At 42.2% G+C, this 25,588-nt stretch overlaps 2 protein-coding genes across 4 annotated transcripts in view; both read right to left on the bottom strand.

Annotated features, from left to right (window-relative positions):
- Window positions 1-736: 736 nt before the first annotated feature.
- On the bottom strand, window positions 737-14,480 carry POFUT4 (protein O-fucosyltransferase 4). The gene is made up of 3 exons (XM_075505104.1): window positions 13,689-14,480; window positions 11,753-12,378; window positions 737-2,692 (listed from the first exon to the last, which is right to left on the bottom strand). The coding sequence occupies exons 1-3, from the start codon at window positions 14,439-14,441 to the stop codon at window positions 2,545-2,547; spliced, it is 1,527 nt and encodes a 508-aa protein (XP_075361219.1). The 5' UTR covers window positions 14,442-14,480; the 3' UTR covers window positions 737-2,544.
- Window positions 14,481-15,830: 1,350 nt separating this feature from the next.
- The window catches only part of SEC24C (SEC24 homolog C, COPII component), a 39,603-nt gene continuing 29,845 nt past the window's right edge, over window positions 15,831-25,588 (bottom strand). For all 3 annotated transcript variants that reach the window (XM_075505099.1, XM_075505102.1, XM_075505100.1), the window contains 11 exons: window positions 24,715-24,808; window positions 23,384-23,500; window positions 22,731-22,901; window positions 22,252-22,348; window positions 21,817-21,962; window positions 21,213-21,351; window positions 20,296-20,414; window positions 19,735-19,914; window positions 18,882-19,073; window positions 18,359-18,448; window positions 15,831-17,914 (listed from right to left, as the gene is read on the bottom strand). In XM_075505099.1, the coding sequence (XP_075361214.1) occupies window positions 17,774-17,914; window positions 18,359-18,448; window positions 18,882-19,073; window positions 19,735-19,914; window positions 20,296-20,414; window positions 21,213-21,351; window positions 21,817-21,962; window positions 22,252-22,348; window positions 22,731-22,901; window positions 23,384-23,500; window positions 24,715-24,808 (1,486 nt within the window). In that variant the 3' untranslated portion in view covers window positions 15,831-17,773. The remainder of the gene's footprint in view (window positions 17,915-18,358; window positions 18,449-18,881; window positions 19,074-19,734; window positions 19,915-20,295; window positions 20,415-21,212; window positions 21,352-21,816; window positions 21,963-22,251; window positions 22,349-22,730; window positions 22,902-23,383; window positions 23,501-24,714; window positions 24,809-25,588) is intronic.

Below are 25,588 nucleotides of genomic sequence, written 5' to 3'. Positions count from 1 at the left end.
TCAAGAAATAAGCAGGTGCCATGATACACATGCTTATATTGGTACTTCCTCCTGTTATTCCTGCAAGGACAATACATTAAATGTAGCATGTTTAGTTTTTGCAACAGCAGATAAATTATAACAAGTACCTGGACTTGGTTATAAATCTCACACTTCTAGAAAATCTACTTAAATTACAGGATAAAATAGCAAAAGCAGAATGTGCTAGTACATGGTTCTTATTTTTTATGTTTTGTACAAAAAGCAAGATCAGAATTTCTCTTCCTGACTATCCTACCAAACACTTGAATAAGAAAGGGTTTTGAGATATAGCTAATTAAGAGAACCATGCAAAGACAACTGAATGATTTTCTATACAGAAACATAAAATGAAGAGAACCTGAAGTAACTGAAGGCATTAATTCAAACTATTTAAATATCATTAAACTGTTCAGTAGATGTTGATACTCAGAACTAAAGCAGCCTTCATTTGTTTTATCTTAATTTACTTCTCAAGCACATTGTGGCCACTTCAATTCTGAATACCCATATCTGTAATCTTAATCTGATTTGAGTAATCCACTTTCACAATTAATTCAGATATATTCACTTAGGTATTCATGTCTCCTGAGTAACTGAAAAAAAGGAATGTAAACTGATAAATGCATTTTAGCTGAAGTTTTGTTACTATTATTTGTTACTATTTTATTTGTTATTATTATTTGTTACTATTTGTTACTATTATTTGTTACATTTGTTACTATTATTACAGAAGAGATAAAAAAGCAGTTTTCTCCTTAAAAAAAATCTGGTGAGATCAGCGTATATTTTATGTGTTTTCCACATTTACTAGAATCCAGTGATAGTTATGGGTCTGAAGTCTCCTCTGTCAAGGTGCCCAGATTTCAACACTGCAATATTGTTGTGTCACCTGAGAGGCAAACATTGAGATGCATATCATTACCTATACTAATATTATACCTATAATATCATACCTGTAACATTACGAATGGGAATTTGAGAAAAAAAATGAGATTAAGTGATCCATCCACAGCTAAGCAATAGATAGTGACTTAATTAGGGACACAATGTAGATTCACTCCTGTTCCTAACTTTTACTAACAGGCTTCAGACTTCCCATAGCAATGCATGAACTGCCTTACAAAATGAAATTACCTCACAGACTCTAGACCTTCATTACCAACATTGTGTCTTAGGCATGGATAAACTCTGGCTATTTAGTCAGTAGTTACTTCTGAAGAGGGAGGAGAAATGGAGAAATATAATACCATTATACCATTATAGACATCCCTGCAGTGTGGCCATATCTACCTGTGCTTTTAAATCCGTGACACTAAGTCAATTAGTCTCCCTCCAATGCAAGATCAATTATTTCAGAAAGGTACCCAACATGGCAGGCAACAGCGGACTTTATTTATATCTGTAAGAGATATACATTACGCAACAGGGAAGATCTATCCACATGTCATCACTTTTAGGAACTCCAGTCATAGACCAGGATCATACTATATTAAGATTTGGTAGAGATACAAAACCATCTCAGTGCACCTGATTCTGATCATCCACTTCAGCATAGAAAGACTGCAAGGTTTGTATCCAAACTGCAGAGACCACTGGAAAGGCACCATCGTCAAAATGTATTTGTCTTTGCAGAAAGCTGCAGATACTCAAAAAGAACAAATCAAAGGCCTCTGAATTGCTGGTATTAAGGAGATAACAAGAAGTCAAGATTATAGCTGGGACTTCAGCTTTGATGGAAACTTAAAAGAACCAAAGCATACTAATTTTACTCTAGTTCTGTACAATACCGGGTAATACATTTTCTTGTGTGAAATACTTTGTTGAAAGTTGTGATTTAAGTAACTTAGCCTCTCATCCCATTGTACGTATCACCTGGAAAGTTAGCAAAAGAGGAAAATTAGGCAGAGAGTAAATGACTTGCCCATAGCTATTCAGCTGCCCTGAAAAGTAGGAGTATTTGAGGCATGCTTACTTGGGGAGAAGAGACTTTATTGCTGCAATTTCATAAGGCACAATTGCTCTCCTCAGACATTTGTCTTTTGTAATTCCTTCACTGGAAAAGCTATTTGTTAATAGCAGCTAAAAATACACCTTAACAAAGAGAATAAGTGACTGATAAAATACTTATAAAAATTATTAATATTTTGGAGATTTAAAAAATCCCTGAAATAACTTAGGGCATTTGAGCAAGAGTCTGAAGAAGTGTTCCTCTGAAGTCATGTAAGCCACAAGGAAACTATACCAAATGCAAAAGTAGAGTAAATTCCTCTTTTGCCCCACATGTTGACACCTGCAAGTCAGGAGTGGCTTCACACCACAGAGCAGAAATTCTAATCAGAGCAGTTGCTAGGATCTCTGCTGCTGAAATCCAATCATAACAGAAACTTACTCACTTTATGCACCAGAAAAAATAGTCTCTGTGAGAGTTTTTCTTCTATTTCAAGGCAAACATTTGGAGCGAGGTAACAATTCACAGTCTCAACTTTCAATGCAATTTTCAAATCAAGCTTTTACAAAGATGGTTCAGTGTTGCCTCGTCCTCTTGAGAAAAATCTCATGCATATAGTCCCAAAATCTTCCCTGATGCGACTCATTGCGATGAATCATAGCAGTGAGGGCCTCACCCTGATCAAGGCTTTGCCAATAATCCTGCAGCCACATCTCTTTCCAGCTGAAACAAAAAAAGAGACACCACAATAAACCATTAAAAAAACAAATGAGTCTGCAGCTGTAATAGCACTGAAAAACTTTTTTTTTTTTCACCTAAGAGGAAAACAGGCCCAGAGATGGTCATGACAAAGTATGTTGTTACCATGCCATTGTGCTCCAAGTCATTTAAAGAAATGTGCTATGAAAATTCTTTACAGAAAATATAAGTTCAGCATTAGCTTTACAACATTCTAGAAATATCAGCATGCAACTGTAGTGTTAACCAAAGAGATTAAATTATTAACTATAATAAATAAAAACTTCTATTAAAATAAAATCTAGCACAGAGTCCTTATATGATTTTGGGAGTAGTCTTCCATGGCCAGTATATGTATCACAGTTAGCCCAAGATTCAATTTTTTTTCCAGATAAACTGTTTAACAATTAGAGAATGACAGCTATTCATTACAAGCTCAGGTTATACATGACAGAGACAAAAAGTCATTATAACCCTCAACCCTGACTATTCTTTATCTCCAGACTATGTAGGTTGAGTATACACTTCCTCTTTTTCAATGCATACATTCTCAAACTTTTCATAGCACAGACTACATCACTGCAACTTTCAGCAATTCCCTTCCCATTCATGATAATGTGGACTACTTCTCTCATTTGTGTTATATCAAGGTATGGCAGTAATTTATTTCTCTCTTCTCCATTATATCTGCTACCCAGCCACATAAGTCCATTACAAATTTTGGAAAGAAGGACCAAACATGATGCTCTTTTTAATCTGTCCAAATGAGGTACCCAATACTTGTTAACTTATATACAGAGATTTTTGCTGCTTCTCCCTCCCCATCACAGAAATAAGTACAGTGCCTTCTGCATTCACTCTATACACCATATATTAAAGCAAGCATGGCTGCACTGCCCAGAAGCAGATCTCAACCACTACTCCAGGAAGACCAAAAGAAACGCACAACATGTCATAGTCGCTTTCTTTGTGGAGCAGCATACAACTTGTATGCCATGGGAATTAGTTTTCTGTGGCCAACAGCATCATCATCTGATCAGGAAACACCCAAGAATGGTCACATAGGAATTAGGGCTTCTCCCCCCAAAAAGGTGGCGGGATCAATAGCCCAACTGAAGTGCATCTACACCAATGCATGCAGCATGGGCAACAACCAGGAGGAGCTGGAAGCCATTGTGCAGCGGGAAAACTACAATATAGTTGCCATCACGGAAACATAGTGGGATGACTTGCACAACTGGAGAGCTACAATGGATGGCTATAAACTCTTCAGAAGGGATAGGCAAGGCAGGAGAGGTGGTGAGGTGGCTCTGTATGTTAGGGAGTGTTTCGATTGTCTAGAGCTTAATGATGGTGACGATAGGGTTGAGTGTTTATGGGTAAGGATCAGGGGGAAAGCCAACAAGGCAGCTATCATGGTGGGAGTCTGTTACAGACCACCCAACCAGGATGAAGAGGCAGATGAAATATTCTATAAGCAGCTGGGAGAAGTCTCACAATCGCCAGCCCTTTTTCTCATGGGGGACTTCAACTTACTACATGTCTGCTGGAAATACAATACAGCAGAGAGGAAACAGTCTAAGAGGTTCCTGGAGTGTGTGGCAGATAACTTCCTGACACAGCTGGTGAGTGAGCCAACTAGGGAAGGTGCACCGCTGGACCTGTTGTTTGCGAACACAGAAGTACTTGTGGGTGATGTGATGGTTAGAGGCCATCTTGGGCATAGCGATCACGAAATGATAGAGTTTTCAATTCTTGGAGAAGTAAGGAGGGGGGTCAGTAGAACTACCACCTTGGACTTCTGGAGGGCAGACTTCAGCCTGTTTAGGAGACTGGTTGACAGAGTCCCTTGGGAGGCAGGCCTGAAGGGCAAAGGAGTCCAAGAAGGCTAGACATTCTTCAAGAAGGAAATCTTAAAGGCTCAAGAGCAGGCCGTCCCCATGTGCCGAAAGACGAGCCGGCAGGGAAGAACAACGGCCTGGCTAACAAGAGAGCTTTGGCTGGAACTCAGGAAAGAAAGGAGAGTTTATGACCTTTGGAAGAAGGGGCAGGCAACTCGGGAGGACTACAAGGATGTCGTGAGGTTGTGCAGGGAGAAAATTAGAAGGGCCAAAGCCCAACTAGAACTTAATCTGGCTACTGCCGTAAAAGACAATGAAAAATATTTCTATAAATACCTTAGCAACAAAAGGAGGGCTAAAGAGAATCTCCATCCTTTATTGGATGCTAGGGGAAAACGTAGTGACAAAGGATGAGGAAAAGGCTGAGGTACTTCATGCCTTCTTTGCCTCAGTCTTTAACAGTCAGACCAGTTGTTCTCCGGGTACCCAGCCCCCTGAGCTGGAAGACAGGGATGGGGACCAGAATGAAGCCCCCCATAATCCAAGGGAAAATGGTTAGTGACCTGCTACACCACTTAGACACACACAAGTCTATGGAGCTGGATGGGATCCACCCAAGGGTACTGAGGGAGCTGGCAGAAGTGCTCACCAAGGCACTTTCAATCCTTTATCATCAGTCCTGGCTAACTGGGGAGGTCCCAGTTGACTGGAGGTTAGTAAATGTGATGCCCATCTACAAGAAGGGCCGGGAGGAGGATCCAGGGAACTACAGGCCTGTCAGCCTGACCTCGGTGCCGGGGAAGGTTATGGAGCAGATCACCTTGACTGCCATCACGCAGCACGTACAGGACACCCAGGTGATCAGGCCCAGCCAGCATGGGTTTAGGAAAGGCAGGTCCTGCTTGACTAACCTGATCTCCTTCTATGACAAGGTGACCCGCTTAGGGAAAGGCTGTGGATGTTGTCTACCTAGACTTCAGTAAAGCCTTTGACACCATTTCCCACAGCATTCTCCTGGAGAAACTGGCTGCTCATGGCTTGGACTGGCGTACTCTTCGCTGGGTAAAAAACTGGCTGGATGGCAAGGCCCAAAGAGTGGTGGTGAATGGACTTAAATCCAGTTGGCAGCTAGTCACAAGTGGTGTTCCCCAGGGTTCGGTTTTGGGGCCAGTTCTGCTTAATATCTTTATCAACAATCTGGACGAGGGCATTGAATGCACCCTCAGTAAGTTTGCAGACAACACCAAGTTGGGTGGGAGTGTTGATCTGCTTGAGGGGAGGAAGGGTCTACAGAGGGATCCGGACAGGCTGGATCAATGGGCTGCAGCCAGTTGTATGGGGTTCAACAAGGCTAAGTGCAAGGTCCTGCACTTGGGTCACAAGAACCTCATGCAATGCTATAGGCTTGGGGAAGAGTGGCTGGAAAGCTGCCTGGCAGGAAAGGACCTGGGGGTGCTGGTCGACAGCTGCCTGAATATGAGCTGGCAGTGTGCCCAGGTGGCCAAGGCGGCCAACAGCATCCTGGCTTGTATCAGGAATAGTGTGGCCAGCAGGACTAGGGCAGTGATGTACTATGTACTTGTCCCCTTGTACTCGGCACTGGTGAGGCCGCATCTCGAATACTGTGTTCAGTTTTGGGCCCCTCACTACAAGAGAGACATTGAGGTGCTGGAGCGTGTCCAGAGAAGGGCAACGAAGCTGGTGAAGGGTCTAGAGCACGAGTCTTATAAGGAGGGGCGAGGGAACTGGGGTTGTTTAGCCTGGAGAAGCAGAGGCTCAGGGGATGAGCCTTATTGCTCTCTACAACTACCTGAAAGGAGGTTGTAGCGAGGTGGGGGTTGGTCTCTTCTCCCACGTAACAAGCAATAGGACAAGAGGAAATGGCCTCAAGTTGCACCAGGGGAGGTTTAGATTGGGTATTAGGAAAAATTTATTCACTGAAAGGGTTGTCAAGCATTGGAACAGGTTGCCCAGGGAAGTGGTTGAGTCACCATCCCTGGAGGTATTTAAAAGACAGGTAGATGTGGTGCTTAGGGACATGGTCTAGTGGTGGACTTGGCAGTGCTAGGTTAATGGATGATTTTAAAGGTCTTTTCCAACCTAAATGATTCTATGATCTATGGTGGGACATTTCTGCAGTGTACATCAACGGAGACCTCAAAATCGACCTTTTAACATAGATTACGACGTGAAGGATCATAGACAGAGGCTTACTTCTGCATTAAAAAAAAAAAAAGACTGCCGAAAGGTTCCTTTGTAAAATGCAGCACTTGGACATACTGTGAGATCACTTTGCTTACCAGCTAAATTCAGTAACCTTTGTTCAAGGACTGCCAACATGAGTTACTTGTTTTTTACAGCACTGAATAAGGGCACACGTTAGGAAAATTAGTATACTTGCATTAAGTACTAGACACAAGACTAAGTGGCAGTAGGTAACAGAAAAAAGAAAATGTTCGTCATGGTTTAGCCCCAGCCGGCAGCTAAGCACCACGCAGCCGCTCGCTCACTCCCCCCCCCGGTGGGATGGGGGAGAGAATCAGAAGAGCAAAAGTAAGAAAACTCGTGGGTTGAGATAAGAACAGTTTAATAATTGGAACAAAATAATAGTAATAATAATAATGAATTGTAATGAGAAGGAAAACAACAAGCGAGAGAGAGGAACAAAACCCAAGGGAGAGGCGGGGGGAGATACAACCGCTCACCACCTGCCGACCGATGCCCAGCCAGTACCCGAGCAGCGATCGCTACCCCCCAGCCAACTCTCCCAGTTTATACACTGGGCATGACATCATATATCATGGTATGGAATAGCCCTTTGGTCAGTTTGGATCAACTATCCTGGCTGTGCCTCCTCCCATTTCTTGGGCACCTGGCAGAGCATGGGGAGCTGAAAAAAGTCCTTGACCAGTGTAAACACTGCTTAGCAACAGCAAAAACATCAGCGTGTTATCAATATTATTCTCATACTAAAATCCAAAACACAGCACTATACCAGCTACTAGGAAGAAAATTAACTCTATCCCAGCCAAAACCAGGACAATGTTTTCCACCTGAACTCTACAGAAACAACACTGAAAGGAATCCCAGTATCCAAGTGAAGACTTTTGTCAAAAACATTAAATATGAACACTTTGGTTTTTTTCTTTTTTACAGTGCTGTTATTGGTTTTTAAGAAAATAATTTCACTCTGATTCTGTAACCTGGAAAAAAAATTGGTACCCCAGGATGAACAGGACTGTACAAATATCCTGAAACTACCAACTACATACACCTGAAACGTTATTACCGTGAGATACAGATCTACCTTTAATCCTGGCTGATTATTGGATTCTATTGCAAGAGACACCTTACAGTGTACACGTGGCAAATCTGATGCACTTTTAAGCTGGTTTTTCTCTTGTTGTAAATAAACTGTGACATCGCTATAAAATGGAACTAGCAAAACCATGATGGTTTAAAAATATTCCTTTATCAAAGGCACACTAGCTTCTCTTTTCTCATGCTACCACAGATGAAAACTTTAGGTAACTGGAAAGGTATTGTCTCTCAGTCTTCTTATAGTTATCCTCTCAAACGCCCCACTTTTGGAAAATGAAACTTTATCAATGAAACAAATGAAACATTTCTCTTCACAAAGGTGGGAGTCCAAGAATAATTGGAGATCTCAGTTCCTACTAAACAGATATTCTACTCATCCGTAGCACTGTAACTCACTATTTTCTGTACAAAGCAGCCAAGAATTCAATAGATTATAGTGACTGATGCATAACCTAACACATACAAATGGTTGTTCTACAGCCTTTCTTAAGCTTACTTGGGTGTGAAGCCCAGAAGTCCAAATACAAGTGAGGCTGCAAGCATAAGGATTTAGGAACCACATCTCCACACTTAGAGCTGAAGGACAGCAAGGTGAAGGTATAATAATGTGCTCCGGCTACATATACCTACATAAAGAGAGATTCTGATGCAACAGTTCTGTCAATTCAGCACATTCATCAACCCTAGAAACAAATTACATCTGGGAATAAGGGTTACAGAGCATGCAGATGCACAGGGTAACCTTATTGTAATTGGGTACTTACTCTAAAAATACATAAACTCCAATTGCCTTTGTTGTTCTCTGAGTTCCAGAAGCCTCCAGAACTCAAAGTCACAGTGTACATTTATAGTCAAACCTTGTACGTTGCATATATTCTATCGTTTGTAACCTCACTAGGCCCACGTCATTTTTCCACAATAATGTTTTCTAAAGTAACAAAATACACAATTGACTGGCTCAGTAGACAATCATCTAAATTGATCATACTGTTGATATAATATTACTGTCAAACTCTGACACACTATGAGAATGTTTAGCTAATGCTTTGGTGGCAATTTTACGTTACTGTCACACCATTTACAATTCTAAGTAATCGTGTTCCATTTTGGAGATAAAATTGGTGAAAGCTCAGATGCCTATGAAGTAGAAACCACTGTATTTCACTGGAGATCCCCTTGATCATGCCTCAGAAGGTATAGATAGGTATAGATCTCAGAAGGTATAGATCTTTCTAAAGTAGATAGCAGACAATGTAAAAGCTTCCCTGGTACAATTTTTCCAGACACCTCTCATGTCTATAAACATGGGGAGAATAACGCACTATGGTTCAATGAGACACGGAAACTTCCGTGGGATGCAACTGTAGCTTGGATTATGGACCAGCTATTCAAAACTCCTTGCTGATGACCACTGCACAGGATGATGGAGTACATGAGCTTGCAAGTAAGTGGCATAGGCACCCATGCCGTGCCTTCAAAGGTGCTTCTCTACTGCCATCTGCTGCTCAAGCAAAAGAAAATACGAAAAAGTAGAGAACACTCTCCTAGAGTAGCATGCTACAACGGAAAAGCACATTTTGCTACCGAGACTGAGAAAAGGTATTACTATAAAAAAGCTACAATAAATCAATCGACCAACAGAACACAAAGGATTATGGACTCCTTTTACTTACAAGCATAACTTTTCAATTAGTCAATATGAGAATTAATTGTAGTGTGAAAAATGCTTTTTAATTACAAACATCAAAAGTTTTGTGAAATAGGCTTTTCCTAAACAACCTGAATGACCTCAGGCTTATTCTCCTTTTTTAATTTCAGCTGGGCATTTTTTAAAGCATCCAAACATAGGACAAAGTAGTTCCCCACGCTTAGAAAATTCTTCATACTTTTTTGCAGATGGATAACGTAATAAAAACTTTTTTAGAGCTTCATATCCACACAGAACTTAGTTCTGGGTTAGCGTACTTGAAATGACGGATTCTACATGTCGTGGTTTAAGCCCGGTTGGCAACCAAACACCACACAGCCACTCGCTCACCCTCCCTCCCCCGGTGGGACGCGGGAGAGAATCTGAAGAGCAAAAGTAGGAAAACTCGTGGGCTGAGATAAGAACAGTTTCATAACTGAAATAGAATAATAACAACAACAACAACAACAATAATGAAAAGGAAAAGGAAAACAAGAGGGAGAGAGGAGAACAAAACCCAGGAAAAACAAGTGATGTGACCTCTCACCACCCGCCAACCGACGCCCAGCCCACCCCCAAGCAGCAATCACCTCCTTGGCCAACTCCCCCGTTCATATACAGAGCATGATGTCACATGGTATGGAATATCCTTTTGGCCAGTTTGGGTCAGCTGTCCTGGCTATGCTCCCTCCCAGCTTCATGTGCACCTCCTCACTGGCAGAGCTTGGGAAGCTGAAAAGTCCTTGACTTAGTATAAGCACTCCTTAGCAACAACTAAAACATCAGTGTGTTATCACATTATTCTCACGTTAAATCCAAAACACAGCTCTATACCAGCTACTAGGAGGAAAATTAACGCTATCCCAGCCGAAACCAGGACACTACATTTTCAACACAGTTTCTTCTAACATTTTAACACTCCTAAGCATTCAATTCCTTAGTCTAAGAAATTATTAACAAAGCTGTAAACTGATATAAACTGGGACAGAGTGTATTGACAACTTCATTCTGGACAGCACATAAGATCTTCCCAGTATTTTCAAAAAGTCATTAATTTAATACTACAGTGGGACTGACATCAGAACATGGAAATCTTTGGTGACAGACAGCTATGAACATAGGCAAGATCTCCTATGGTTGAGGGTTTATCTTTATGACGGCTGTCTGATGGCTTATAGAAAGTAAATTGCATGCACTTGAGTAATTGCCTAAAAAGACAGAAATTGTTGCAGGTAATGCAAAGAAAAGTTACAAACCTGGGGGATCCAAACATGTTCCACTAATAATACACGCTACAAAAAGTGCACACATGGTTTATGAACTGCAAGAACCCTTCCTTCTAGCAACTGCAACCTCAAACACTGTCAATAGAAAAACTCAAGGTTTGGGAACCCAAGCACTGACTTGTTTTGTACCAACACATGTATAAATACTAAGTAGACCATGCAAACAAAATTCTATTCTGCCTGTCAAAAGTGGTTGCCTCAGGGTTGGTGTGGTTCGTTCCCTGCTGACAGACTTCAGGGCAGCTCGCACTAGAGATGGCTAACGCTGGGCTATAGGCCTGGGAGATTCCAGCAACCCCCGTATGCAAAACGAACAAGAAACTACTCAACCTATTCTCTGTCCTGCGTGGTCCCTCTCCTAAATAAATGGGATGGCATCCTTCAACACAAGCCAGGCTTCTGTCACACAAACCAACAGAAAGTCTTGTAAAGTATCCTGGGTGAGCCTAACTGCCGCTCAAGTCAACAGGAGCTAACCAGGCCTGCACTGAACAGAAGGCAACCCCACTCTTAACACAGTACTTTGTAATGAGCTATAGAGCTTCTTTCACAGAAGGGCTACCAAGTGCTTTACCATCACTGTACTGAAAAACATCCCTCCTCCAAACAAAGAAACAAAAAGACTAAGACAGACAACCACATTGCCCAAGGTCACAGAGCATTTTAACAGAATATTATGGGCGTTTCACGCTCCTCATTCAACCACTAACCAATACCACTGTCCAAGCCTCTTTTTCAGCCTCAGTGTTACACAGTATTAGCAGAACTACCATACCACCCACAAGACATAATATAAAGTGTAACTGGAGATGTATGAAGAGATCCTTTAAGCACAAAGCATTATTAAAAGTTACAGCTACTATTATTTGAAGCTTTTTTTCCTTCAAAAAGCACAGTATTGGTACATTACCTGTCTCCTCCAGAGAGGTCTTCAACAATTCCGAACCCAGGGGTGGGCATAGGACATCCCATGTGCTCGAACTGAGCTATGCGAGGTCTGGGAGCTGGAATTTTCCCCTGAGACTTTTTGTGTTCCTGCTCCTCTTTGACCCGGGTGTTCTCCCTGTCACAGATGAAACACTCGAAGCCATTCAGGTAATTGGGCAGAGTCATGTCATTCACGCCCCACTCCCGCCTCTCCAAGCTCTCTAGCAAGAACTGGTTTTTGATTCCACCAAGGTTTTTATACTCTAGATACTTCATATATTCCTCTCCATTCTTGTCCAGGAAATCAAGATACTTTGCCAGCTCCTGGGGGCTGTCAAAGTCATCTATAAGAATGATGGAGAGGTTGTTTGGCATCCAGTCCCGCACAGCTGGGGAGCCTCGGTACACTGGGACAGCACCCAAGTGCATTGGACGCCACAGCTTCTCTGTCATGTAGTCGTCACATATGGCATTCTCCAAGGCCAGATGAAACTTGTACCTGGCGATAAAAGTCATAAATTCAGAATCTTCTGTAGTGGCTGTAGAAGTGTCTCTCAGTCGCTCACTGGGAAGCTCACGGTTATGCAGGCATTTCCCATAGGAGTCAACCTAAAATAACAATCGGCATCTTTACAAAGTGATTTGTTTGCCCGGAGCTTGTTTTCAGAGCTTGTAGTTCTTGTAAAACTCCTAACTTTGATCAGTTCCTAGATACCTTAGTTTAGCTTCACTTTCACTCAAAGTTCTTTCCCTTGTGACTATTCCTCGAGTCCCAGTTCTACAGCTTTAGAGGAAACCGAGTTCTCAGTTTCAAAAGCAACATAAACTATGCTACAGATTTGGGGGTGGGGAGGAGTGCAGAGAAAGGAAGATGTCACCCAAAAATGTATTTATTAGCAGATAAATCAAGAACTGAGAGGTAAGGAAGGGCATTCAACTCTCGCTATGTTAATTTAAAAGTCATCTTTCTACTTAATAGAGACCCAGTACTTTTCCAAACAGTTAGTATACACAGTTCCTGCCAGTCTCAGCAGGCTGGCAAGAATTTTCCATTTGTTAGACTGAGAAAAACTGATGCAAGGAGCTAAAAGAATAGTGTCTAAAAATGAAAGACAATACACTTGATCTGGAATCTGCTTCATACTTTGACAATACACAGTCATATTTTAAAAATTATTTTGTCTTTGCCTCAGTACCAAGTACATGATGAACTTGCACAATAAATGAATCACTACCAACAGAAACAGCAGAAATGGCTAGGAAAAAGATGTTTCAGATAAAGACTAAAAACACATGTGCTTTTTTTTTCCTAATCTACTATCCTTAGGAATTTTTAAGGAAAAAAAAAAGTACTAAACTTTTTTCTGCTTGAAAAAAACCGTTATTTCAGTTTATGAAGCTATTCTCCATCAGCTGTGCCACAGCAGTACAAGCCACCATAGAAATAACATGGTCCTGCCACAACACAGATGAGGAGCAGATTCTCAAAACACAGTAACCTGCCTTTTTATTGCATGCCTATACTTTCAAATGGGAGCAACGCTTGTAAATGGACAGCCTTCCTTTACACTAACTCAAAGGTCCAGAGATTTCAGCAACTTCTAGCACTTGGTCCACACGACCAAGCTTATTCAGGCTTAGCCCAACTTGTGACTGATCCCGAGCCTGGCTACCACAACTAACAGCTACCATCAGGCCTACCTACTGGCATGCGGTGTAGTCTAGACCACGCTTTGGGAAGGAATACAACTAGTTTTTCTGTCCAGCTTGTAGTCGGCATGCATCCCGTTACGATTCGTGTCTTGGCTAAAAACAAGGACAAACAAACCCCATTAAAAATTGGAGCTGGAGGGGACAGCCAGGCGGGCTCAGCTCCCACAGCAACACCGTGCCACGGCTTCCATGCGCATCCCACCTACCTGGATGTACTTCATGAGCTCCCGCACGTAGCGGTCCCTGTCTGAGGGGACATCACAGTGGGACTGCATGTACAGCACCGGGGCATAGCCCTTCCGCCGCCACGCGTCCTTCTCGGCCAGGGGCACCGCCGGGCCCCGCAGGTACCCCACGCCGGGCAGCCACTGCAGCGTGAGGGGGTAGTCCGACTCCCGGCGGAAGGTGGCCGTGTAGTTGAAGAGCTGGATGCCGGGCGGGTGGGAGAGGACGTAGTTGTTCATGGGGGACTCCTCGTGGAAGAGCGCCCAGGTCTGGTGGGCCAGGCGGGGCAGCGGCGCCTCGTAGGCCCTGAAGTCGGTGCCGTAGAAGATGAGGGCCTTGGTGCGGCGGTGCCGGGCCACCCGCCGGCTCCGGGTGACGAGGCAGGAGCCGCGCGGGCAGTCGATCCGCTCCGTGTCGCCGGGGAAGTGGGGAAAGAGGCTCCCGCTCCACCACAGCAGGATGGGCAGCGCCTTGTTGCTCCGCGTGTCGTTGTTGCCGGGGCCGCGGTACGACGCGGCGGCGACGAAGGCCGCGCCCGGCGGGACGGCATCCTGCGCCCACCCCTCCGCCCCGCACGGCTCCTCGGCAGCCGCCAGCCCGGCCTCCCCCTCCGCCGCCCCCGGCCCCGGCCCTTCCGCGGCCAGCGCAGCCCCCGCGCCCCAGGCCAGCGCCAGCGTCGCCCAGAGGCAACAGAGCCCCCGCCGCACTACGCGGCCCGGCCCGCCGCCACCCATGCCCGCCGCCCTGGGCCAGCCCCGCCGGCCCGGCCCAGGAAGCGGCCGCAAGGGCCCCGCCCTCGGGCGGCGTTCCGTCACGGGGCGCGTGCCCAACGGCCGCAAGGGGCGCGACGGCCGGCAGAGGGCGGCGCGGCCCGGGCAAGGCCGAGGCCGGGTCCCGGAGCGGGGCAGGGCCGGCCGCCCTACCGCCTTTCTCCCCCTCCAGTCGCTCTGTATCCCCAACGCAAATTAGAAGTGGCTGCAGGGGCAGCGAAAGGTAACACAGACCCGTTAAGGCAAGAGCAGCACTTCACGCGTTGTGCAGTCTTACTTCAAGCCGATGTAAATCCTCTGCCTCTAACGCACCTGCATCCGGATGCGAAGACACCTGCATGAGCAGCACCTAAAGCTGACAGGGAAAAAACTCGAGCTATTTCACTAAGGCATAAGCAAATACACCTGCAGAGGGGTGGTTCCTGTACCAAGCAGGCGTTTAGATGGTGCAAGAAAGTACACCGAGACTACCACCCCCGTGCCATCCCCACCAGCTCCTCCACTTATATCCAGGCAGAGTGCAAACAGGCATGGGCTCTGCAAGGCAATTTCCACGCGCGTGGGAAGGGGTGCTGCCACAAAAATGCCCGCGAGCACAATTTACTCCACACAATTAATGTACAAGATGCACAAGGCCCATCATTATCACAATATATCAGTTCAGTAGCAGATTCTGGACATAATGTACATTCTGTAGGAGAGTAATCTCAAAAATATTCTACAGCAAACTAAGTATTGTTGGATATTTAGCAATGATTGTTCTGTGCTTTCATACAGATTGTTGCAAGGTTATCAGCACATTGTACAATATCAGTGTTCTAGGCTACAGTCAAGTTACACTGCCAGTTCACTCTGAACTTTATTTTTGCACTTAGCACCCCCCCCTCCAAAAAAACCCCTCACCCAGCTTCCCTGCGATCTTAACTCTGAAATAGGAGCTCTATTTCTCTGAAAAATTTAAGACTGCAGAAGTCTTTAAGTGAACATTGTCACAAGGTAAGGGTAATACTTTGGAAAGTAGACCAAAAAAACCCCAATAAATCCGACCCAAGCTGTTAGAGAAAATGGAAATCTCCTTGCAAAATGAAAGTTCAGAAGGGGCAGAAAGTTAAAAAGCATTTGTCTAAGCAAAGTAACACCGAGATTAAACAGCACCTTTTGTTTGTTGACTCTTGTTGAATTTATCACCATCCACTGTGAAGGGGGGGGGGGGGGGGGGGGAAGACTGAACTTGGTCAGCAGAAGATTGGATTGTAAAGGATCAGCCCTCCCCACTTCCTCCCTCCCGCAAAATACAGGGTTTGGAAAAATAAGCAGTGTTTATTTACTAACAATGACATAAAATACATCTTAATATATTTTTATTTCTTTACAAATTAAAAGATGCATTGGAAAAACAAGTGAAGAAAATGAAAGGATCATTTACGATTTCATTTCCACCCCCCACACCCCCCAATATTAATACTAGAAATTAGTATTTGCGGAAGTCTGTGGTTGCTGCGCCTTATATTCCTGGGTAGTTGTTTTTCCCCTCTGGTTAAAAATCCTCTAGATTTTTTGGTTGGAGGCAGTACGCGGAGTAAAAAGTCAGCCACATTCATACAAAAACGCTCAAGGTTCTGTCAACTACATCTTGAAAGAGTTTCTCCATTACAATTTTCATATTCCCCTTTCTGTGTAGTGATGGGAGGGAAGACAAACTAGCAGCATTAGAAGAAAAATGGATTTATGTACATGCTACAGGATACGGAACTAAAACCACAGCCAGATATTTTTCTGATCTTAACAAGGACTTTCCTCCAAAATATCAATCCCAGATAGTACGTTCTCTAATCCACCCACATTCTTCCTTCCACTTTTAGTGCTATTGGTAGCTTAAACTCCTGGGTATTGTAAGAACACTTGTTAAGCATTCAAGCCAAAAATATACAAGCCTCCTTTCAAAAGTGAATAAACGAAGCCCTTAGAATTCTGAATTTGATTTACACTCACTCCCTCTTCGCAGGAGTCTTCTCATCCACCCTTGCAGAATGGAGCAGCAGAGTGGCCAAAGTGGATGGACTAATCTGTCTGAGGTATTTTAGTTTAACAAACAGGCTTATAAAAAGGTTTTGTGCAAGCTGATCAGTAGGTAGAATGGGGGAGGGTATAAACATCCAGTAATGAAACTCTTCACTATGGCCCAGATGCTTTCAATAACCAAAATCAGGTACTTGCAATACTTACTACAGTACAGTCTAAATCTTAGTTTTTGTATCCCCTTCCTTGTATTCCAGGGTACAAAGCAGTCTCAAATTCGCATCAGTGTAACTCAAATTCCTGCTTGTTTGCTGTAATTCACAATAATATGTTTGAAAATGGCCAATTCCTTATTATCCAGTTCCTACGCAGCCCCACATCACCTTGTTAAAAGTATTTTCTGCTTAAGGTTAAGAGGCTTTTGTTCCCACCACCATCTGGATAGACAGGTAAGCTCTGCAAGAGAGGCCATGGAACATGGATTGAGTAGGACATGACAGAGCCGTGCAATGAGAAGGAGTCGCTACACACGCAACAGGAAGCACCATCTCTACCCCTACGCTGTTCAGAAGCCATTGATTGTTGCTCACTGAACTTACTCCATTACAGATCTGCACAGCAACGTATAGTACAGGGAAGATTGTGGAAAGAAATTTGCCCTGCCACTTCCTGGCTTACCACTCATTTCCTTTTTCATGGATTTCTGGTTCAGACAGCCACATGATACATCTGTGCTCTGCAAGATCATGTTTCCCTCTTAAGAGAAGGGGATGCAAAATGTTTGGCTGCTCCAGCTCCCATCACCTGACCTGCCTCTTGTCCTCCCAACCTGCGCATCCCTCTTCACACCTGGAGCATGCACACGCACCCATACAAACACACAGCAACTACCAAAAGTTTTGAAGTTATCGCTTTTTCACCCAATGTTGAATCATGTACAGTGAACTGAAAAAAACCTACATTCATTACGACAGGATTAGCGAGCATGGGGTGAGGGGGGTGAACTCCTGCCAAGCACAGGAAACAATTTAGATACAAGTAAAAGACCTGGTATTAAAGGCCTTTTTTTTTTTTTTTTAGCCCTCACCAGGAAAATTTTTCATCTCTCATACAGGATTGGGAGAGGTTGAAAGGATTTCTGCTTATGCAATGTGTATTAAAAATTATGGAATTGTACAGATTTCTAACGTTGTCCTTTTTGAGGGCGCTGGGCCTTCTGATCAGGTCATTAGTGGAGACTGAAATGTCACTGCTGAGTTCCAGCACCACTCCCTCCTCTAGCTCAGTAGCTGCCGAATCTCCTTGTGCATGTGACACAGGAAGTCCACATATGAAGCCCCCCCACTCAGGCTCTTGTCCTCCACTAGAAAGTGTTTGAACAGCATTTCCAGCTTATCTTCTTGCTTCACAATTATTAACTACAAAAAACAAAACAAGAACAAAACCAACAGTGAGTAGTTAGCAGAATTAATGTTGTTGGAAAAAAGAGCAAAAAGCTAAATATCTCAAAAATCCAAAGATAGATAACTAGAATGACAGCATATATGGCTTATGTGCTTTGACTTCTGTAACTAAGCTGGGTTAAGTCTCAATCCTTTCTAAATAGAAGGAAAATACCATGTACATGGTTTGTGCAGTAGTATATTATAATAGGTCTGAAAAAATTTAGTTTTAGAACTATGGTAAGCACAGAACTCCAAAACTAGTAACAACATTATTTTCAGGTCCTTGAAAACTTCATGTTTGAATCACGTTTATGAGATCAGGAAGAATAAGTTCAGTATTGCAGCATTACCAGGCACCACCTGCTCTGCTAAAAAGGAAGGGGATTTAAAGCTACAAATGGGGGACAACATTTTTACCTTCATGTAGCGGGATCTCTGCACTTGAAGCATGTCAACAATAGCTCGTACTTTCTTTGAAAAAGGGTTTTCCAAGACAGGCAGGGTACTCTGGAATGAAAGATGTCCAATCCCCATTAGTCACGTGAAGTAGAGCAACATTAAACAAAACTCAGCAGTTTTGTTATATTACATAAGGGTAGAGATATGTCTACCCCCAGTAACATACAATCTCTTTGACCTCAACTAGTTGAAAAAGAATATAACATGATATCAGAATTAAAGATCAATTATTCGTTCCATTTACATATCAACGGTTCTCCTCACTGTCAGTGGAGATGTGGCTTGTCAAATAAAGCTAGGCAAAAGAATGCCTGCCCGACACACCCAGACTAGGGACATTTCCACTATAGTTTCACAAACCTGTGCTGCTCTCGTTCCTAGTATGAAAAATTTAACACTATTTTCTCAACTTGCTTTCTCATTGTTTTAAGTTTTGGGTGACTATTGCAGACATTAGCTCCCACACTACCATCCAGCTCACCAAGGCATTGCTAATCTGACTGAAGGATGACACTCCAAAGAGATTCTGGATCAGGCCTTGCTGCACGTTGACTCCCACCCACACAAAAATGTTCAGCCCATTCTCCAGCAGGTATATGTCACCCTTGGAGAGACGTTCCTCTGAGTTCCGGATTGCTGCTGGCAAGGAGTCACTGTCAACATCTGCTTTGGTCTGTTTCAGAATGAAATACAAAATAAAATAAAATAAAGGTTATAAAACAAGTACATCTTATGATGTCCTGAAAATTTCTGCCACTAAGACCCCAATGGTTTTCTCATTTCTAGGACTCCTAAGACTGCAATAGCCATGACTGAAGTATCATCTTCCTTAGTTTAGTTTTCTTACTGAACATGACACAGAAGCACATCAGAGACTCTTGGTCAGCAAAACAGGATATAGGGCTACTGTGAAATTACTCTGTAGTTCCAATATTGCCTCCTGGAGTAGGAATGTAATTAGTTGTTAGCGTTATTCCAGCAAGTATGGTACTGAAAAGTCAGAATAGTACGTGGAGTTGCCCTGCAATGATGAAAATTACTACATAAAGTTACAGGAAGCTTTAGGACTTCTTTTAAAAGACTATGAAAGGGTCAAAAGTGTCGTCTTTGCCACTAGTCACATGCTCACAGCTCAGGAAAAAGATCCGCCAGCAAATTCACAAGATGCAGTAATGCATCTATCACGGAGTTGAATTAAGTGAAGTATCCCAACAGATGGCAGATCCCAAATCCTTCTCAAATCACTTTCCCTTGCTAAAATATAAATGCCAGTCCTTATGACAAGCCAAGACAACAGCAAGTCTCAAGCAGTAAGAATATCCTGAATTACTCACCAGGGGCAAAAGCCTGGGATAAAAGAAAACATTTGTTTCTGCCACATCCATGGATGTGACTAACTGACGAATGTAGGCACGGTCATCAGTTGTGACTTCCGGACCAGGCTGAAGGACGTCACTCTTCAACACACAATTCAAGTACACAGGAAGCAGCTTCATGCATTCAGGGAGGATCAGCTACAAGTCACAAGCAGACAGAAGTTGGTCAGCTGTCTTGCTGACAAAGCTTGTTTGACAAAATGAGGCTTGCATGAACCAATGAAGTGTAGTACAGCTGTGAGGAGTGAAAGCTGATAGTCTAATTATATCATGGACTTGCAAAAGTAACATAAAACTTTTTCCTGGAACGGGCAGTGCTTCCTGGGCTCCAGACAGATGTCCAAGAAGCCATTCTCAACTATAGTTTTACTTGCAGTTTCTCTACTTCCCCAAGTCTTCTCTTTGCAAATTTCTGCTGAGCAAAGCAATTGACTTTTTTTGAGTAGGTTAAGTAGGAGGAAGCTCTCATCACCTTTTAATACCCAAGCGTGTGATTCAAGTTAAACCATTGGAGTTTACCTGGCCAGCAGAAGAGGGACTAGCACAGTTCTTTCGATAGCAAGCTAGGATCTGGGCACACTGGTTGATCAGTGCATCTCGTACAGTCTTTACTGGACTACCCAGGACTCCACGATATGCTGCACAGAAAGAGGAAAGAAATGGATGGCTATCAAGTGATTGCCTATCAACAGTAAAAAACTCAACATTACTTCCACAAAGTAAATCTAAACAACTATTGTTTACGAAAGTCTTTTTTCCCCTCCCCTTCAAACTTGTGAGAAAGAGATGATACATTCCTATTGAAGATCTGAAGAAGCTAATTTACTCCGTTTTATTACATATTCTTCAACTCTTTATCTCCCACGTACTTTAAAATACACTTAGTCATACTTGAAAGCATGGGGTACTATAAAAACTCCTTTTATAACCTGGCCATCTTTCTTTAATGGACTGAAAATAGACTGTTTCTTACATTTTAATGGCGATAAAGATACACAACTAAATCTCTGCTGGATTTGTAGGCTTCTACTGCAAACTAGAAAGGTTAAATAGGGTACAATGCATAAAAGTATGATATTTAACCCATATTTATGAGCAAAGGCCACCATTTCCTATTCCTGGAGCAAAATTCTGGAACAGTTAAAGAACTAACTAAACCAGTCCAAAAATAAATACAAGGATGAATTCAGACAGTTGTCAATACAAACCTCTATTAAAAAACTTTAAACAAGAATTTGTATGAAGGATAAGCCTACACCCTCTATCTGTAGCTCTCGTCCTAAGCAACAATACTATCATCACAGCTTTATGCTCTTTCCCATAAATGACTGAAGTATCAAGATTGCCACCTGACATTTGATGCAAAGAGAATAAACAGGTGTCATTGGATTACAACAGGCATTTTAACAGCAGTTAAAGGTTGCAATTCTTGTTACCATATTTAGCCAAGTAATTGATGAGCGTGTCTGTCTCACAGTTTCGATAGAGGTCAGCGAGCTGCGTGCAACAGTTTAAGGAGAGGTTGTGAATGCGGAGTCGTCGCTGTCCTGCGCAACTTGTATATAACAGAGCACACTGTAGGAGACAAAAAATGCCAGGATATAGAAAAATGAGGTCCTGCTACAATAAGAAAGGCAGGGTTTGAATATACTTCATTAAAAACTAGAACTCAGATGTCTAAACAAATAAGACAATTATGTAAAAGACTTGCACAATAAGCTAAAAGCATATGCTAAGAACTGGGTCAATGAAAGATAACAAGCAGCAATGTTAGCGGTTTGTATTAAGGGAACTGGCCTTGGAAAACAGATTGTAGTTTGAAGCAGTCTAGGTCACCCTGAGAACAAGTATGCTGAAAGGTTAAGGGTATAGCAAGGGGCAGAAAGAAAAAACAAACAGTTCCTTGAAGTGTCTAACAATTCACTTCAGATGACCTCATCCTCTTCTGCAACTGGTACTCTCCACAGTTGAGATTTGGTTGCCCCTTGACACAGTTTTTTGTCAACTCACTCCTTTCTCCTAGAAAGCCTACCCCCTCACCTGAAGGAGTGCACCACTGTCTTCACTCAGTTTGTCATCGTGCTTGAATTCCACTGTTATTGTTTTATCACAGTCCAAACCTGCCATCTCTACATCAGTTGTGTTGCTCATATAGAAAGCTCCAAAAAAGTCAGTTGCTCGAATACCTAAAAAAGAAAAAAACCCAACATGAACCACAATTTTCAACAGAATAACATGACAGTCAGCCTTTGGAGCCCTGAAAATCCTGTCATCAGTGACACTAAGTTATCTTGACAGATTTCAGCAGGGATCTTGGCTCAGCCTCCACAAAAGTCTTAGAATTTCGAAGCTTTAGCAGAGCTTTTTGCATAGCCTAGTCTCAAGATGTTTTAAATTAGGGAAAAAATCTATTACTTCCCATGTGACATGCTTGAATTGGTCAATTTATTAAGACTCATTCTTGCTAACACCCACCTGTGCTTGTGCGCACTCTCATTACAGCATCAAATCCCACTTCTTTCTGGACATCTCTTCTCAAGTCATTCAGGAACCTATCCTGGTCTGTCTCCAGCTAGAACACAAGCAATAATTCAAGTTTCATACTCCCATAAATCAGAGCTGCTCCATAAACCATAAAGTAATTTAAAAACAGATACTTTCTCCTGCAGTCTCACTCTAAAAGTCAGCCATCATACAGTGCTCGGTGCCCTGCTAATAAAATATTGTGCTAAAAGGTAACAGCATAGCTTTTCTTGTTATTTTGTTAATAGAGTTATTTTGTGCAAGGATATAAAGCTAACAAAATCATTTTGGTGAAAATCTTGAAATTTAAGTAGCAATTGATTTCCAAAGACGCACTTGTTCACTATGGTTCCCACTATGAAAAAGAACTCTTAACTAAACAATAATTCTTATTTAGATCACATACCAGTCTGAGTCAATGTCACTCTTACCTGGAAATATGCATACTTATAAATGGAGCCTCCCGTCTGGTAAGGTACTACACCTAGTGTCGCCACATCCAAATACTGGTTTGGGAATAGGAACAGATCCACACAGCAGCCCTGGGCCACACAGTCCTTGGCCAAGTTGTTGTAAAAGCTTGTCTGTGGTTGAAACAAAGTCTAAGAAAGAAAGTCAGAAATGAGATCAGAAGTTTGTGGTAAGAAAAGGAAAGTGAGATCCAGTTTATAATCCCAATCAATACATTTTTATACTTTAAGTCTCTCTTCAGGGAAATTACGATCATATAAATTCTTCCTGACCCTGCCTTTGAAGAACTGTTGCGTATTACGAAAATTACTATACATCTTGCTTTAATTATAAGTTCAGTACATTTACTTTAACCCAGCTATGGTATTTTATCCTGTATAAGAACCTAGATCTATCTCTTCTTGTTCTCATACCAGAGCTGTCCTTATGATGTCAAGTCTACACAGCTCTGCTTGAGAACAGAAGATAAAAGTGCAATGGTAAAAGATACTACCTGGGATGGTTACATTACGTGCTACCTTTGTAATTTTTTAAATGTTGCTTCAGAGTTACTTTATCTCATAAAGAATATAATATAGACCTGTAATATAAAGATCATGCAAGTTATTATTACCTTCTCCTTATCTGTGTTGATCAGTTTCTTATCATCTCTGTTCTTTAACTTCCCTGGGGCCTCTGCGATGGGCAGAGAGGTGTGGAAAATGAAGAGCTTGCCAGCACACTCAGCTGCCTGCAGGAAAGTGAGTACACAAACACAGGTTAGAAACATTTATAAAAATTGTAAGGGAAACTGTGATTCAAGAACAAGTATTCAAGCATCCTCATTACTTCACTTCTTTATGTCAGGAAGGCACTCTATCAGACACACAGGCACAGTGATCACTTGGTTACTTCAGTGGTATCCAACACAGGGAGCGCAGCGTACTGGTCAATTATAGAAAAGCAAGTTTCAGTTCTACTGGACCTGTGCTAGTTCCATGGCAGGGAGAAAAGGACTGGCTCCAAGGAGACACAGAGCAGTAAGCAGGACTCAGCTACAAAAGGTTTTGCGCAAACATGTTAGATTGCTTTCTTCTCTGATTTGCAGCTACTGAGTTTGTGGAAAAGTAAGAGAGTCACCGAAATGACAAAGGATTTTGTAATCTAAGCTTCAACAGATCATTAATTTTAAATGAATAACCTATGTCAATGCTAGCCAATATTTAGTAGGTTATTTTCTCTGACATGCAGTATGCAAACAATCAATTAGTAATTTATATTATTTCTTGATTGAACAATTGTCATGAAAACTGAGTTTAAGAGAGACTTCTAAAGACTTACATGACAGACAAATAGAGCTATATGAACAGTTTTGGATGGGATCACACAGGCAATCAATTCGATCAGTATATACAAGTCGGAGTTAGATCAGGCATGTAATTATCTGGATGAAGTACTGGAATGGAAGAACTTTAGGAAAGGTTTACTTGGTTAGCACATTGTTGCGGGCAACTTCAACAGATTGCATTCTCTCCTTTTATTTAAGATTATACCAGAGCTTTAAGCACAGGATTAGAAAGACACCACGTTACAGAACTCCTCAATGAGAAATGACAGACTTCAGCACTTGATTTTAATGTTGGAGGGTCTTTTTTTTTTTTTTTTTTTAAGGTTCTATAAACTGTTCAAAGCAAAACCCAGCCAGGTAACTGAAATTAAGCCACGTGTGTTGTACTTTAAGCAAAATTATTTTTAAAAAATTGGGTAGAGAACAGATAGCTAGCTACATAGAACCGGAGGTATATGCACTTGAAGAATGAGCCCAGTACTCCCTACATGTAGCACATCTACCACAAGGAGACTTACAAAAAGCTTTAGAATTGTTGTCTTAGCGTGTGTTAGCAGAATATGAACTTCAGAGTACTCAGACTGAAACCAATTTGCCATGACAATGCACTTACTAACCTTCAGTGCCTCCAGCCCTGCTTGAATCACAGGTGCAAAAACAGTTTCTGTTTCTCTTGTGTCTGCAAACATTTCTGGAATCTGCTCCAGCAAACTAGCAAAGAACAAGAAAAAGGAGGAATTCAAGATTCCATTTAACTGGAAAAGCCACACAGTTGGAGTTGATGACCTGTAAGACTGAGGTGGTTTAAACAGAAGTCCCTACTGTGTCTGTAAATTTGCATAATTTTTACAGTATTTGGCATCTCATCATCTATCTGTGAAAAAAATGATACTTTGTCATTCTTCATCAGCTTCTCTCATCCACATCCTCAGCGCTTGCTGTATAGCCTCAGCTGATGCCTACTCTAATAGCTCTTCTGAATTCCGGCTCTTTTAATATATTCCAATATATATTGGTAAGTAAACTCTTAGGAAAGACTAGTGACTCTTGGCCTCAGTTTGCCCAGCATCCTGTGTACTGTTCAAAGATTAACAGGTTTAATCCACAGTTTTGTATTTTTGCTTGTTAATGCACTAAAAAACAGGATAGAAATTTTCTTTAAAAATATGCAGTGCCAGGTCTAGTTCCCAAAACATAGTTAGCTACACACCATAGTTTAATTACAGTTCAAGTATCATGTTAAATAGTTTGCCAAAACTTTGCTAATTTCTCTTTCTTTCCTTCTAGATTTTATCTTCTTTATCCCACTCATTCCATTTTCTCCACAGAACCAAAATTAGACACCACTGTAGTCCCAATTTACAGTTATTTAGGCCGTTGCCTTAAAGACAGTCATTCAGTATTCTTACGACTTTCACACTGCATCATTCTAGTTGTGTTTTGTTTTTTCACAGAAATGCCCTTCTGCACCAAATCCCCTTACATATACCC

The sequence above is a fragment of the Mycteria americana genome, chromosome 6 (assembly GCF_035582795.1).
Source record: "Mycteria americana isolate JAX WOST 10 ecotype Jacksonville Zoo and Gardens chromosome 6, USCA_MyAme_1.0, whole genome shotgun sequence".
NCBI classification, from domain to species: Eukaryota; Metazoa; Chordata; class Aves; order Ciconiiformes; family Ciconiidae; genus Mycteria; species Mycteria americana.
This window is presented reverse-complemented; position numbering and strand designations above follow the sequence as displayed.